The 17,004-nt window shown below is 47.9% G+C and overlaps 1 protein-coding gene across 1 annotated transcript in view; it reads right to left on the bottom strand.

The window, feature by feature from the left end:
• LOC134894505 (G-protein coupled receptor 54-like) overlaps positions 1 to 9,343 on the bottom strand; it is a 117,081-nt gene extending 107,738 nt beyond the window's left edge. Inside the window, exon 1 of the mRNA XM_063913768.1 lies at positions 9,192 to 9,343. Coding sequence (XP_063769838.1) covers positions 9,192 to 9,333 — 142 coding nt within the window. The 5' untranslated portion in view covers positions 9,334 to 9,343. The remainder of the gene's footprint in view (positions 1 to 9,191) is intronic.
• Positions 9,344 to 17,004: the final 7,661 nt, after the last annotated feature.

Genomic DNA, 17,004 nt, shown 5'->3' with positions numbered 1-17,004 from the left:
AACCCTCCGTGGTTCAGGGGCGTCCAGTGTGCCGACTGCAGTACCTTTGGTGGTATCCCTACCCACCATTCCCGTTTCTGCTCCTTGTCTCCATTTACCGACACCTGCCAAGTTTGATGGTTCCCCAAAAGCCTGTCGGGGTTTCCTAAATCAGTGTGAGATATATTTTGAGTTACAGCCTGGCAGTTTCCTAACTGCTTACATCATCTCCCTCCTCAGTGGCTCCGCCCTCGATTGGGTATCACCTCTATGGGAGAAGTCTGATGCTCTGCTCTCTTCATATGCAGACTTCGTGGCAACCTTCAGGCGCATCTTTGATGAACCAGGTCGTGTGACCTCTGCCTCCTCTGATATCCTCAGGCTACATCAGGGGACACGAACAGTCGGTCAATATCTCGTACAGTTCCAGATCCTAGCGTCCAAACTTTTCTGGAATGATGACGCTCTTTACTCAGCCCAAGAAGGGGCGTCTGTGTCTACAGCCCAAGAAGGGGCGTCTGTGTCTACAGCCCAAGAAGGGGTATCCAGTGTTCAAGCTCTAGTAGGGGCATATGAGTCTTCTCAAAAAAGAGTTTCTGATCTGTCAACCCCAGGGGGGGTGCTGGAGAAAACAACCCTGAGAGAGGTGTCTGATTCGTCAACCCCAGGAGGGGTCACCAAAGTTTCAGCCCAAGGGAAGTATCCAGAGCCAAGTTCCCAGATGGAAATTTTTGTGCTACAGATGCAGTTATGAACTCCTGTTTGCCATCTTCAGAGAGCACCACCCTGTTGGCATCCAGCATGGACCAGGTCCAGGATGGTCTAACTGAACACTCAGATACCACTCATTCCGGTTCTAACCAGATTCTGACTCTTTCAGTTCCAGCTGATTCAACGGTCTCCAAACTCAATCCTGTCCTATCCGTCGGCCCAAAGTCTCCGCCGGTCTCAGCCGGTTCAAGTTTGTCTGGACTCAATCTGGTCTCGTCCATAGGTCCAGTACAGTCTCCTCTGGTTCCAGCCAGTTCAAGTTCATCAGGATTCAATCTAGATTCTTCCGTTTGTTCAGGTAAAGAATTTATAAGAAGTGTCCTGGGGCCACTCCTAAAGGAGGGGGTGCTGTCACGATCCAGGTAATTCCTTATCAGTATTTACCTTCCAAATGCCTCCTGAGACTGTCCCAGTGTTCCAAGCCTGGATTCCATCTGCACTGTCTGTGTGCAGCACGCTGCATCTCATTGTCTCAAATCTCTTTACTGTGATTCTGGCAGCTTCATGGTTAAAGCTCACATTCAAGTTACAAACAATCTTTCCCTCCAAAAGCAAACATGGGCGCAGCCATGTTTGCTTTCATCACATGTTGCTTTTCAGTCTATCAGCTGCACTCTGGTTTCTACCTAATTACCCAGCAGCTGCACTCTAGACTCTGCTTAATCAGCCAGCCAATCCCCGTTTCCCAGCTGGTATAAATATCTTGTTCCTGGGCTGGAAAGATTGTCAGTGCTTCAATTGTCTTCAGTGATTCCAGTGTGCAGTTCTCCCATGGACTTTCTCTGCAGTACAGCCTGACTCTGCAGTGTCTCAACATTGCACCCTGTGACTGGCAGTTACCCGAGACCGGTTTCCAGCTTCTAGCTTCCAGCGGTGCTCTGCCCTGCCAGTAACCATCGGTGTTCCGCCATCGATCCCAAGTCACCATCGGTGTTCCACCATCGATCCCAAGTCACCATCGGTGTTCCGTCATCGATCCCAAGTCACCATCGGTGCTCTGTCATCGATCTCTAGCATCACCAGTGTTTCTGCATCTGATCTTCCATTACACTGGTATCTGACACTATTTCACAGCTCACCACCTGTGTCGGTTCTATCCGGCATTTCCCGGCAGTTCAGTCATCAGCTTCTGTTTCCCATCAGCTACCCAGTGCATCGGTGTTGGTAAGGAAATATCATCTCCAAGTCCTTCAAGACTGTGCTTAATTAAACCACACCTAGAGACTGCCTATATGCACTCCTGGGAACTGTGACTTATATGCTGCTCTTAATATTGCTAACTGCCGACATATGCTTGTGAGCTGAGTTTCAATAAAACCTTTAAACTTTCCTTTGTTGTCGTGGTCACGCCTTCGGGCATCTGTGGTAAAGGTTCCCTGCATGTCTAAGAACTCTGTACTGCTTCCCAGGTTCACATATACCTCTGCCCCTACAATTGAGGCTTCCCCTGGTCAGTACCAGCCCTCAGTTGTGACACCCTGTTGTTATGATTTGCCATGGGGCAACGACTGTAGGGATGTCCCATCTCCCCACAAAGGTTACATTTCACCTTATTACATGTTCTAGATGTATGTCCACTCTCCCCACACATCGAACATTTCACACCCCCACAGTCACCACTGAGGTGGCCAGCCTCACCACACTTAAAACATGTCCTTGGTTGACCAGTATAAAATATCTGCACCCGGTCTCGACCTATGTACGCAGCAGATGGAATATGACGCACACCGGTCTCCCCAGGATACAGACGTACACTGGCCAACCAAACACCTCCCCACACTCCCATTGTGTGGTCCGTTTTCCTAATGTCAGATTGCAATTCACATTGCCTGCTTAACCAAAACCTGATATCTTCCATATGTATAGATTCATTGTGGACCAGGATAGTCACTTTTATGTCATTTTGCTTCTCCATCAAATCTGCCTCATACTTACAGTAACCATTCTTGTCCTTGTTTACAGACCATTTTCTCCAAAAAATAAACAATGTTTCCTTATTATAAAAGCTGACATCATACTCAACAGATTTTATAGGGTGAATACAGGCATATAAATCTCTGTAAGTAACCCCAAGAGAAAAAAATAAGAATTTACTTACCGATAATTCTATTTCTCGTAGTCCGTAGTGGATGCTGGGGACTCCGTCAGGACCATGGGGAATAGCGGCTCCGCAGGAGACAGGGCACAAAAATAAAGCTTTAGGATCAGGTGGTGTGTACTGGCTCCTCCCCCTATGACCCTCCTCCAAGCCTCAGTTAGGATACTGTGCCCGGACGAGCGTACACAATAAGGAAGGATATTGAACCCCGGGTAAGACTCATACCAGCCACACCAATCACACCGTATAACTTGTGATCTGAACCCAGTTAACAGTATGACAAACGTAGGAGCCTCTGAACAGACGGCTCACAACAAATAACAACCCGATTTTTTTGTAACAATAACTATGTACAAGTATTGCAGACAATCCGCACTTGGGATGGGCGCCCAGCATCCACTACGGACTACGAGAAATAGAATTATCGGTAAGTAAATTCTTATTTTCTCTAACGTCCTAAGTGGATGCTGGGGACTCCGTCAGGACCATGGGGATTATACCAAAGCTCCCAAACGGGCGGGAGAGTGCGGATGACTCTGCAGCACCGAATGAGAGAACTCAAGGTCCTCCTCAGCCAGGGTATCAAATTTGTAGAATTTTGCAAACGTATTTGCCCCTGACCAAGTAGCAGCTCGGCAGAGTTGTAATGCCGAGACTCCCCGGGCAGCCGCCCAGGATGAGCCCACTTTCCTTGTGGAATGGGCCTTGACAGATTTAGGTTGTGGCAAGCCTGCCACAGAATGTGCAAGTTGAATTGTGCTACAAATCCAACGAGCAATCGTCTGCTTAGAAGCAGGAGCACCCATCTTGTTGGGTGCATACAATATAAGCAGTGAGTCAGACTTTCTGACTCCCGCCGTTCTTGAAATATATATTTTCAATGCCCGGACCACGTCCAACAACTTGGAATCCTCCAACTCGTTAGTAGCCGTAGGCACCACAATAGGCTGGTTCAGGTGAAACGCTGACACCACCTTAGGCAGAAAATGAGGACGCGTCCGCAGTTCTGCCCTGTCCGTATGGAAAATCAGATATGGGCTCTTATATGATAAAGCCGCCAATTCTGATACTCTCCTGGCTGAAGCCAGGACCAGTAGCATGGTTACTTTCCATGTGAGATACTTCAGCTCCACCGATTTGAGGGGCTCAAACCAATGGGATTTGAGAAAATCCAAGACTACATTAAGATCCCACGGTGCCACTGGGGGCACAACCGGGGGCTGTATATGTAGTACTCCTTTTACAAAAGTCTGGACTTCAGGAACTGAAGCCAATTCTTTCTGGAAGAAAATCGACAGGGACGAAATTTGAACCTTAATGGACCCCAATTTGAGGCCCATAGACAATCCTGTTTGCAGGAAATGTAGGAATCGACCCAGTTGAAATTCCTCCGTGGGGGCCTTCCTGGCCTCACACCACGCAACATATTTTCTCCAAATGCGGTGATAATGTTGTGCAGTCACCTCCTTCCTGGCTTTTACCAGTGTAGGAATGACCTCTTCCGGAATGCCTTTTTCCTTTAGAATTCGGCGTTCAACCGCCATGCCGTCAAACGCAGCCGCGGTAAGTCTTGGAATAGACACGGTCCCTGCTGAAGCAGGTCCCGTCTTAGAGGTAGAGGCCACGGATCCTCCGTGAGCATCTCTTGAAGTTCCGGGTACCAAGTTCTTCTTGGCCAATCCGGAGCCACTAGTATCGTTCTTACTCCCTTCTGCCGTATAATTCTCAGTACTTTTGGTATGAGAGGCAGAGGAGGGAACACATACACTGACTGGAACACCCACGGTGTTACCAGAGCGTCCACAGCTATTGCCTGAGGATCTCTTGACCTGGCGCAATACCTGTCCAGTTTTTTGTTGAGGCGGGACGCCATCATATCCACCATTGGTTTTTCCCAACGGTTCACAATCATGTGGAAGACTTCTGGATGAAGTCCCCACTCTCCCGGGTGTAGATCGTGTCTGCTGAGGAAGTCTGCTTCCCAGTTGTCCACTCCCGGAATGAATACTGCTGACAGTGCTATCACATGATCTTCCGCCCAGCGAAGAATCCTTGCAGCTTCTGCCATTGCTGTCCTGCTTCTTGTGCTGCCCTGTCTGTTTACGTGGGCGACTGCCGTGATGTTGTCCGACTGGATCAACACTGGCTGACCCTGAAGCAGGGGTTTTGCCAGACTTAGAGCATTGTAAATCGCTCTTAGCTCCAGTATATTTATGTGAAGAGACATCTCCAGGCTTGACCATACTCCCTGGAAGTTTCTTCCTTGTGTGACCGCTCCCCAGCCTCTCAGACTGGCATCCGTGGTCACCAGGACCCAGTCCTGTATGCCGAATCTGCGGCCCTCTAACAGATGAGCACTCTGCAACCACCACAGAAGAGACACCCTTGTCCGTGGCGATAAGGTTATCCGCTGATGCATCTGCAGATGCGATCCGGACCATTTGTCCAGCAGATCCCACTGAAAAGTTCGTGCGTGGAATCTGCCAAATGGAATCGCTTCGTAAGAAGCCACCATCTTTCCCAGGACTCTTGTGCATTGATGTACAGACACTGTCCCTGGTTTTAGGAGGTTCCTGACAAGTTCGGATAACTCCCTGGCTTTCTCCTCCGGAAGAAACACCTTTTTCTGAACCGTGTCCAGAATCATTCCCAGGAACAGCAGACGTGTTGTCGGGGTCAACTGAGATTTTGGAAAATTCAGAATCCACCCGTGTTGTTGCAGCACTACTTGGGTTAGTGCTACTCCGTCCTCCAGCTGTTCTCTGGACCTTGCCCTTATCAGGAGATCGTCCAAGTAAGGGATAATTAATACGCCTCTTCTTCGCAGAAGAATCATCATTTCGGCCATTACCTTGGTAAAGACCCGAGGTGCCGTGGACAATCCAAACGGCAGCGTCTGAAACTGATAATGACAGTTTTGCACCACGAACCTGAGGTACCCTTGATGTGAAGGGCAAATTGGGACATGCAGGTAAGCATCCTTTATGTCCAGGGACACCATAAAGTCCTCTTCTTCCAGATTCGCTATCACTGCTCTGAGTGACTCCATCTTGAACTTGAATTTTTGTATGTACAGGTTCAAAGATTTCAGATTTAGAATAGGTCTTACCGAGCCGTCCGGCTTCGGTACCACAAATAGCGTGGAGTAATACCCCTTTCCCTGTTGTAGGAGGGGTACTTTGACTATCACCTGCTGAGCAAACAGCTTGTGAATGGCTTCCAATACCGTCTCCCTGTCTGAGGGAGACGTTGGCAAAGCAGACTTTAGGAACCGGCGAGGGGGAGACTTCTCGAATTCCAACCTGTAACCCTGAGATACTACCTGCAGAATCCAGGGGTCCACCTGTGAGCAAGCCCACTGTGCGCTGAAATTCTTGAGTCGACCCCCCACCGTTCCTGAGTCCGCTTGTAAGGCCCCAGCGTCATGCTGAGGGCTTTGCAGAACCCTGGGAGGGCTTCTGTTCCTGGGCAGGGGCTGCTTGCTGCCCTCTCTTACCCCTTCCTCTGCCCCTAGGCAGATATGACTGTCCTTTTGTCCGCTTGTTCTTATAGGACCGAAAGGACTGCGGCTGAAAAGACGGTGTCTTTTTCTGTTGGGAGGGGGTCTGAGGTAAAAAGGTGGATTTTCCGGCAGTTGCCGTGGCCACCAGATCCGATAGACCGACGCCAAATAATTCCTCCCCTTTATACGGCAATACTTCCATATGTCGTTTGGAATCCGCATCACCTGACCACTGTCGCGTCCATAAACTCCTTCTGGCAGATATGGACATCGCATTTACTCTCGATGCCAGAGTGCAAATATCTCTCTGCGCATCTCGCATATAAAGGAAAGCATCCTTTAATTGCTCTATAGTCAATAAAATACTGTCCCTATCCAGGGTATCAATATTTTCAGTCAGGGAATCCAACCAGACGACCCCAGCACTGCACATCCAGGCTGAGGCGATGGCCGGTCGCAGTATAACACCAGTATGTGTGTATATACTTTTTAGGGTAGTTTCCAGTCTCCTATCTGCTGGATCCTTGAGGGCGGCCGTATCCGGAGACGGTAACGCCACTTGTTTTGATAAGCGTGTGAGCGCCTTATCCACCCTAGGGGGTGTTTCCCAGCGCGCCCTAACCTCTGGCGGGAAAGGGTATAATGCTAATAACTTTTTTGAAATTAGCATTTTTCTATCTGGGTTAAACCACGCTTCATCACATACATCATTTAATTCCTCTGATTCAGGAAAAACTACAGGTAGTTTTTTCACCCCCCACATAATACCCCTTTTTGTGGTACTTGCAGCATCAGAGATATGCAAAGCCTCCTTCATTGCCGTGATCATATAACGTGTGGCCCTACTTGAAAATACGTTTGTTTCATCACCGTCGACACTAGATTCAGTGTCTGTGTCTGGGTCTGTGTCGACCGACTGAGGTAAAGGGCGCTTTACAGCCCCTGACGGTGTCTGAGACGCCTGGGCAGGTACTAACTGGTTTGCCGGCCGTCTCATGTCGTCAACTGATTTTTGTAATGTGCTGACATTATCACGTAATTCCATAAACAAAGCCATCCATTCCGGTGTCGACTCCCTGGGGGGTGACATCACCATTATCGGCAATTGCTCCGCCTCCACGCCAACATCGTCCTCATACATGTCGACACACACGTACCGACACACAGCAGACACACAGGGAATGCTCTTATCGAAGACAGGACCCCACTAGCCCTTTGGGGAGACAGAGGGAGAGTTTGCCAGCACACACCCAAGCGCTATAATATATATGGGAACAACCTTATATAAGTGTTGTTCCTTATAGCAGCTCAAATATATCCAGTATATCGCCAAAAAATGCCCCTCCTCTCTGTTTTACCCTGTTTCTGTAGTGCAGTGCAGGGGAGAGTCCTGGGAGCCTTCCTCACAGCGGAGCTGAGCAGGAAAATGGCGCTGTGTGCTGAGGAGAATAAGCCCCGCCCCCTATTTCGGCGGGCTTTCCTCCCGTGGATTTAGATAAGTGGCATGGGTTAAATACATACATATAGCCTTAATGGCTATATGTGATGTATTCTTTTGCCTTAAGGTAATAAAATATTGCTGCCCAGGGCGCCCCCAGCAGCGCCCTGCACCCTCCGTGACCGCTTGGTGTGAAGTGTGTGACAACAATGGCGCACAGCTGCAGTGCTGTGCGCTACCTTCATGAAGACTGAAAAGCCTTCTGCCGCCTGTTTCCGGACCTTCAATCTTCAGCATCTGTAAGGGGGGTCGGCGGCGCGGCTCCGGGACGAACCCCAGGGCGAGACCTGTGTTCCGACTCCCTCTGGAGCTAATGGTGTCCAGTAGCCTAAGAATCCAATCCATCCTGCACGCAGGTGAGTTGAAATTCTCTCCCCTAAGTCCCTCGATGCAGTGAGCCTGTTGCCAGCAGGACTCACTGAAAATAAAAAACCTAAAAAACTTTTTCTAAGGAGCTCTTTAAGAGAGCCACCTAGATTGCACCCTGCTCGGACGGGCACAAAAACCTAACTGAGGCTTGGAGGAGGGTCATAGGGGGAGGAGCCAGTACACACCACCTGATCCTAAAGCTTTATTTTTGTGCCCTGTCTCCTGCGGAGCCGCTATTCCCCATGGTCCTGACGGAGTCCCCAGCATCCACTTAGGACGTTAGAGAAATTAACCTTAGAAAATCAGTCTTAGGTGGGGGGTCACCATCACCCACCCACCTAAACTGTACTAGGTTCCGTCTCACTTTCTGGCCACCACTACCACCACCAAATCTTGTATCCTTATTTCCAGAATTTTTCCGCACTCCCTCCACCCTCTGTCACTGAAAAAGAAACAAGAGGAGCTAAATTGACATTTTCACTTTGCAGTTTTCCCCCCACATTTTTATCCTTTCCTTCTGGAATGTCTTTAGAATTCTTTTTCTTTACTTCTGCACTGATTAACGACAATGCTTCCTTCACCCTGGCAGGAGCTGGAATGTTCCCATACATTGACTCTGCAATTACTTTCTCACCAGCATCCAAAGTCTCTGGATCTAGAGCTGGCAGACCTTGAGCCAAACCATCAGTTATTACAGTTTTCCTCACTGCCATTCCCACACCTCCCTGCACTTCTTTGGACACAGCCTGCACAATTACACTAGGACCTGCATCAGATTCAAGCAAAATGTTAACAGGCTCATCCTCCATGCCACCCTGCACCCTGCATAGACCCGACGCCGGATCCTGCCCTCCAGTTCTCACCGGCCTGTCACCTATAACAGCATTTTCATTACTGCTACCATTGCCCGGCACCTTGGAAGCCACGGGTAACCCCCGGGAATCCCCTCCTGACAACACCTGCACAGATCTTACCTTGCTTGGTGCACCACCAGGGATTCCCGAGCCACCGTCTGCTCCCCTCGCCTCTGCTTCTGTCTCCATAGCAGCCGAAAACCACAGCCTCTTCCTGGATAGGCACACTCTGGAGCTCATCAATAGCTGGGGATTCCTCCATCTCCACACCCTCTTCCTTCTCCAGGTGAATCAACTCCTTTGATGAGGGTGTAACCTGATTTCTATGCACTGCAGTTAACTCCTTCCCTGCTGGTATGGAAACTTTTGCCTTTTTTTCTTTCCTTCAGATTCCTTCAGAGATGTTATTCTGCCCTTTATATTGCACATGGTTGCTTGTATTTCATCCATTTCACCCTGGATCCTGACCCGCTCCAAATTGCCAATTGTATTACACTTTCTCTTGCGAGCATAATACCGGGATTTAAGTTTAGCAGCTTCTGCCATTAATTCCTTTAGGCCTAAATGGACCCAGTAATCTTCCTCTGAAACATCATCATCATCACCACAGTCTGAGTCCTCTGTATCTGAGATATCTTCTGTTACATTGACATTAACCCCTTCCTTGCCTGGAGGCTCAGCCGCTGTGGCAACTGTACCATCCCCACCAGTAATCTTACTGGCAGAGGTGCCTTCCACAGGCTTAGGGGTACACAATTTTCCTGCCGATCCCTGCTGCTTCACAGGGGCTCCGGCAACACTGCTGGTACTCCTTGTAATCCGTGGCTGGCTGGCTGATTCCACCGTCCCTTCCTGTCCCCCAACCCCTACAGCTGGGGAAGGGGGTGGCGTGAGGGATGCCTGCCCCTTCTTCATACCTCTGGGACCCGAAGGCAGCAGCCCCAGGCCCGGGCCTTCCACCTGCTGAAACTTCCACTCTCCCCCTGCTGAGAGCAGCAACTCCTGCCCAGGAATCCTGCAGGGGGGCGGGCACTTTCACTCTGCTGCACTTCTAGACTCTGGAGCTCAGGAGTACCTGCACATACATCTGCATCAGGAGAGAACAGTAGTATATGCGCCTGGGTTACACTGGGAGAGATCAGTAGTATATGCGCCTGGGTTACACCGGGAGAGAGCAGTAGTATATATTCCTAGGTTACACTGGGAGAGAACAGTAGTATATGCACCTGGGCTACACCAGGGGGTAAATTTACTAAGATGGGAGTTCTATTTAAGATGGGATGTTGCCCATAGCAACCAATCAAATTCCAGGTATTATCTTCTAGAAGGTGCTAGATAAATGAGAAGTATAATCTGATTGGTTGCTATAGGCAACATCACATCTTAAATAGAACTACCATCTTAGTAAACTTACCCCCAGGAGAGAGCAGTAGTATATGCACCTGGGTTACACGGGTAGAGAGCAGTAGTATATGCACCTGGGTTACACGGGTAGAGAGCAGTAGTATATGCGCCTGGGTTACACGGGTAGAGAGCAGTAGTATATGCACCTGGATTACATGGGGAGAGAGCAGTAGTATTTGCACCTGGGTCACTGGGAGAGAGCAGTAGTATATGCACCTGGGTTACACCAGGAGAGAGAACAGTAGTATATGCTAGAGATGTGCACCGGAAATTTTTCGGGTTTTGTGTTTTGGTTTTGGGTTCGGTTCCGTGGCCGTGTTTTGGGTTCGAACGCGTTTTGGCAAAACCTCACCGAATTTTTTTTGTCGGATTCGGGTGTGTTTTGGATTTGGGTGTTTTTTTCAAAAAACCCTAAAAAACAGCTTAAATCATAGAATTTGGGGGTCATTTTGAGCCCAAAGTATTATTAACCTCAATAACCATAATTTCCACTCATTTTCAGTCTATTCTGAACACCTCACACCTCACAATATTATTTTTAGTCCTAAAATTTGCACCGAGGTCGCTGGATGACTAAGCTCAGCGACCCAAGTGGCCGACACAAACACCTGGCCCATCTAGGAGTGGCACTGCAGTGTCACGCAGGATGGCCCTTCCAAAAAACACTCCCCAAACAGCACATGACGCAAAGAAAAAAAGAGGCGCAATGAGGTAGCTGTGTGAGTAAGCTAAGCGACCCTAGTGACCGACACAAACACCTGGCCCATCTAGGAGTGGCACTGCAGTGTCACGCAGGATGGCCCTTCCAAAAAACACTCCCCAAACAGCACATGACGCAAAGAAAAAAAGAGGCTCAATGAGGTAGCTGTGTGACTAAGCTCAGCGACCCAAGTGGCCGACACAAACACCTGGCCCATCTAGGAGTGGCACTGCAGTGTCACGCAGGATGGCCCTTCCAAAAAACACTCCCCAAACAGCACATGACGCAAAGAAAAATGAAAGAAAAAAGAGGTGCAAGATGGAATTGTCTTTGGGCCCTCCCACCCACCCTTATGTTGTATAAACAGGACATGCACACTTTAACCAACCCATCATTTCAGTGACAGGGTCTGCTACACGACTGTGACTGAAATGACGGGTTGGTTTGGACCCCCACCAAAAAAGAAGCAATTAATCTCTCCTTGCACAAACTGGCTCTACAGAGGCAAGATGTCCACCTCATCATCATCCTCCGATTCATCACCGTGTACATCCCCCTCCTCACAGATTATCAATTCGTCCCCACTGGAATCCATAATCACAGCTCCCTGTGTACTTTGTGGAGGCAATTGCTGCTGGTGAATGTCTCCATGGAGGAATTGATTATAATTCATTTTAATGAACATCATCTTCTCCACATTTTCTGGAAGTAACCTCGTACGCCGATTGCTGACAAGGTGAGCGGCGGCACTAAACACTCTTTCGGAGTACACACTTGTGGGAGGGCAACTTAGGTAGAATAAAGCCAGTTTGTGCAAGGGCCTCCAAATTGCCTCTTTTTCCTGCCAGTATACGTACGGACTGTCTGACGTGCCTACTTGGATGCGGTCACTCATATAATCCTCCACCATTCTTTCAATGGGGAGAGAATCATATGCAGTGACAGTAGACGACATGTCCGTAATCGTTGTCAGGTCCTTCAGTCCGGACCAGATGTCAGCATCAGCAGTCGCTCCAGACTGCCCTGCATCACCGCCAGCGGGTGGGCTCGGAATTCTGAGCCTTTTCCTCGCACCCCCAGTTGCGGGAGAATGTGAAGGAGGAGATGTTGACAGGTCGCGTTCCGCTTGACTTGACAATTTTCTCACCAGCAGTTCTTTGAACCCCTGCAGACTTGTGTCTGCCGGAAAGAGAGATCCAAGGTAGGTTTTAAATCTAGGATAGAGCACGGTGGCCAAAATGTAGTGCTCTGATTTCAACAGATTGACCACCCGTGAATCCTTGTTAAGCGAATTAAGGGCTCCATCCACAAGTCCCACATGCCTAGCGGAATCGCTCTGTGTTAGCTCCTCCTTCAATGTCTCCAGCTTCTTCTGCAAAAGCCTGATGAGGGGAATGACCTGACTCAGGCTGGCAGTGTCTGAACTGACTTCACGTGTGGCAAGTTCAAAAGGTTGCAGAACCTTGCACAATGTTGAAATCATTCTCCACTGCGCTTGAGACAGGTGCATTCCACCTCCTATATCGTGCTCAGTTGTATAGGCTTGAATGGCCTTTTGCTGCTCCTCCAACCTCTGAAGCATATAGAGGGTTGAATTCCACCTCGTTACCACTTCTTGCTTCAGATGATGGCAGGGCAGGTTCAGGCGTTTTTGGTGTTGCTCCAGTCTTCTGTACGTGGTGCCTGTACGCCGAAAGTGTCCCGCAATTCTTCTGGCCACCGACAGCATCTCTTGCACGCCCCTCTCGTTTTTTAAATAATTCTGCACCACCAAATTCAAGGTATGTGCAAAACATGGGACGTGCTGGAATTTGCCCATATTTAATGCACACACAATATTGCTGGCGTTGTCCGATGCCACATATCCACAGGAGAGTCCAATTGGGGTAAGCCATTCTTTGATGATCTTCCTCAGTTGCCGTAAGAGGTTTTTAGCTGTGTGCGTATTCTGGAAAGCGGTGATACAAAGCGTAGCCTGCCTAGGAAAGAGTTGGCGTTTGCGAGATGCTGCTACTGGTGCCGCCGCTGCTGTTCTTGCGGCGGGAGTCAATACATCTACCCAGTGGGCTGTCACAGTCATATAGTCCTGAGTCTGCCCTGCTCCACTTTTCCACATGTCCGTGGTTAAGTGGACATTGGGTACAACTGCATTTTTTAGGACACTGGTGAGTCTTTTTCTGAGGTCTGTGTACATTTTCGGTATCGCCTGCCTAGAGAAATGGAACCTAGATGGTATTTGGTACCGGGGACACAGTACCTCAATCAAGTCTATAGTTGGCTCTGCAGTAATGATGGATACCGGAACCACGTTTCTCACCGCCCAGGATGCCAAGGCCTCAGTTATCCGCTTTGCAGCAGGATGACTGCTGTGATATTTCATCTTCCTCGCAAAGGACTGTTGGACAGTCAATTGCTTGGTGGAAGTAGTAAAAGTCGTCTTACGACTTCCCCTCTGGGATGACCATCGACTCCCAGCAGCAACAATAGCAGCGCCAGCAGCAGTAGGCGTTACACGCAAGGATGCATCGGAGGAATCCCAGGCAGGAGAGGACTCGTCAGAATTGCCAGTGACATGGCCTGCAGGACTATTGGCATTCCTGGGGAAGGAGGAAATTGACACTGAGGGAGTTGGTGGGGTGGTTTGCGTGAGCTTGGTTACAAGAGGAAGGGATTTACTGGTCAGTGGACTGCTTCCGCTGTCGCCCAAAGTTTTTGAACTTGTCACTGACTTATGATGAATGCGCTGCAGGTGACGTATAAGGGAGGATGTTCCGAGGTGGTTAAAGTCCTTACCCCTACTTATTACAGCTAGACAAAGGCAACACACGGCTTGACAAATGTTGTCCACATTTCTGTTGAAATACTTCCACACCGAAGAGCTGATTTTTTTGGTATTTTCACCAGGCATGTCAATGGCCATATTCCTCCCACGGACAACAGGTGTCTCCCCAGGTGCCTGACTTAAACAAACCACCTCACCATCAGAATCCTCCTTGTCAATTTCCTCCCCAGCGCCAGCAACACCCATATCCTCCTCATCCTGGTGTACTTGAACACTGACATCTTCAATCTGACTATCAGGAACTGGACTGCGGGTGCTCCTTCCAGCACTTGCAGGGGGCGTGCAAATGGTGGAAGGCGCATGCTCTTCACGTCCAGTGTTGGGAAGGTCAGGCATCGCAACCGACACAATTGGACTCTCCTTGTGGATTTGTGATTTCGAAGAACGCACAGTTCTTTGCTGTGCTTTTGCCAGCTTAATAGAAAACCAGAAGTTTGAAACACTGTCATATACCACAAGCGCTAAGAATAAGATATCACCATAACATCCCTTTAGGGCTGAGTGACGGATCCTTTCCTCTCAGATGTATCTCCCATTCAAGTAGACAGCTTTGGATTCTCAGATGTAGATATCATACAAAAGATAAAACAAACAACCAATGTGTAGTATGTAATGTCACAGCCTAATAGTATACATGTGTTTATCTCTCAAAGGATGAAGTGAGTTCAAAGCGTACCCCACTCACACTGAAAGTGGAGGTATAAAATGTGTCAAGGTTTCTTTTATGACGGTGCCTTTCATTAGTTCATATGGCAGCCAGTGTATCAAAAAATGGGGTCACACTCAAATTCAAAGCCAATAGTGGTAATTCTCTGGAGCAGACACAGGATGCGTACCCCAACACTCACACTCTGTCAGTGGGCGGTAAACGTATAAAGGTATCTTTTTCTCCTTAGGGGGTAGTCAAAAGAAAACGCGTACCACAACTCACAGTCTAAGGAACTGTGTCTGCTCCAGAGAATTACCACTATTGGCTTTGAATTTGAGTGTGACCCCATTTTTTGATACACTGGCTGCCATATGAACTAATGAAAGGCACCGTCATAAAAGAAACCTTGACACATTTTATACCTCCACTTTCAGTGTGAGTGGGGTACGCTTTGAACTCACTTCATCCTTTGAGAGATAAACACATGTATACTATTAGGCTGTGACATTACATACTACACATTGGTTGTTTGTTTTATCTTTTGTATGATATCTACATCTGAGAATCCAAAGCTGTCTACTTGAATGGGAGATACATCTGAGAGGAAAGGATCCGTCACTCAGCCCTAAAGGGATGTTATGGTGATATCTTATTCTTAGCGCTTGTGGTATATGACAGTGTTTCAAACTTCTGGTTTTCTATTTCTTGTTTTAAATGTGGTGACATTTACTCTGAAAACTGTTATACCTGAGCAGCTTAGCGCCAGTTAGGACCACCCCGACACATTTTATTTCCGTTTTGCCAGCTTAAGTCTTTTCATTTTTCTAGCGAGAGGCTGAGTGCTTCCATCCTCATGTGAAGCTGAACCACTAGCCATGAACATAGGCCAGGGCCTCAGCCGTTCCTTGCCACTCCGTGTGGTAAATGGCATATTGGCAAGTTTACGCTTCTCCTCCGACGATTTTATTTTAGATTTTTGAGTCCTTTTTTTACTGATATTTTGTGTTTTGGATTTTACATGCTCTGTACTATGACATTGGGCATCGGCCTTTGCAGACGACGTTGATGGAATTTCATTGTCTCGGCCATGACTAGTGGCAGCAGCTTCAGCACGAGGTGGAAGTGGATCTTGATCTTTCCCTATTTTTGGAACCTCAACATTTTTGTTCTCCATATTTTAATAGGCACAACTAAAAGGCACCTCAGGTAAACAATGGAGATGGATGGATACTAGTATACTTATGGATGACGAGTGACTGACGACACAGAGGTAGCTACAGCCGTGGACTACCGTACTGTGTCTGCTAGTATAGAGATGATAATTATATAAAAAATATATATATATCACTACTGCAGGTATATATAATATAATGACGGACCTGCTGGACACTGTCAGCAGACTCCTAAACTACTAGTATGAAGAAGATAGAAAAAAAAACTCCACCACAGGTAGGTATACAATTATGGATGAGCACTGACGACACAGAGGTAGCCACAGCCGTGGACTACCGTACTGCGTCTGCTAGTATAGAGATGATAATGATATAAAAAATATATATATATATCACTACTGCAGGTATATATAATATAATGACGGACCTGCTGGACACTGTCAGCAGACTCCTAAACTACTAGTATGAAGAAGATAGAAAAAAAACCCCACCACAGGTAGGTATACAATTATGGACGAGCACTGACGACACAGAGGTAGCTACAGCCGTGGACTACCGTACTGCGTCTGCTATTATAGAGATGATATAAAAAATATATATATATCACTACTGCAGGTATATATATAATATAATGACGGACCTGCTGGACACTGTCAGCAGACTCCTAAACTACTAGTATGAAGAAGATAGAAAAAAAAAAACCACCACAGGTAGGTATACAATTATGGACGAGCACTGACGACACAGAGGTAGCCACAGCCGTGGACTACCGTACTGCGTCTGCTAATATAGAGATGATAGAGATGAACAAAAAAAATATAACGCTACTGCAGGTAAATATTTATATAATATAATGAATGACGGACCTGCTGGACACTGTCAGCAGAATGCGTTTATAGAATAAATAAAAAAAACACCACAGGAGTGTTTAACTTTTTCAGGCAGACAATATACTGGTGGTCACTGGTCAGTCACACTGGCAGCAAAAGTGTGCACTGTACTCCTGCTATAACTGCACCCCAGTCTCCCCCACAATTCAGCTGTGTGAGCAGTGAGCACTCAGCACAGTCAGATATACATAGATATATCATGTAGCACACTGAGGCTGAGCACAGATATGGTATGGAGCATTTTTTTCAGGCAGAGAACGGAGTAAAAAAAAACTA

Source organism: Pseudophryne corroboree, chromosome 1 (assembly GCF_028390025.1).
Source record: "Pseudophryne corroboree isolate aPseCor3 chromosome 1, aPseCor3.hap2, whole genome shotgun sequence".
Lineage (NCBI taxonomy): Eukaryota > Metazoa > Chordata > Amphibia > Anura > Myobatrachidae > Pseudophryne > Pseudophryne corroboree.
Note: the sequence above shows the minus strand (reverse complement) of the source record. Positions and strands in the feature narration are given on the sequence as shown.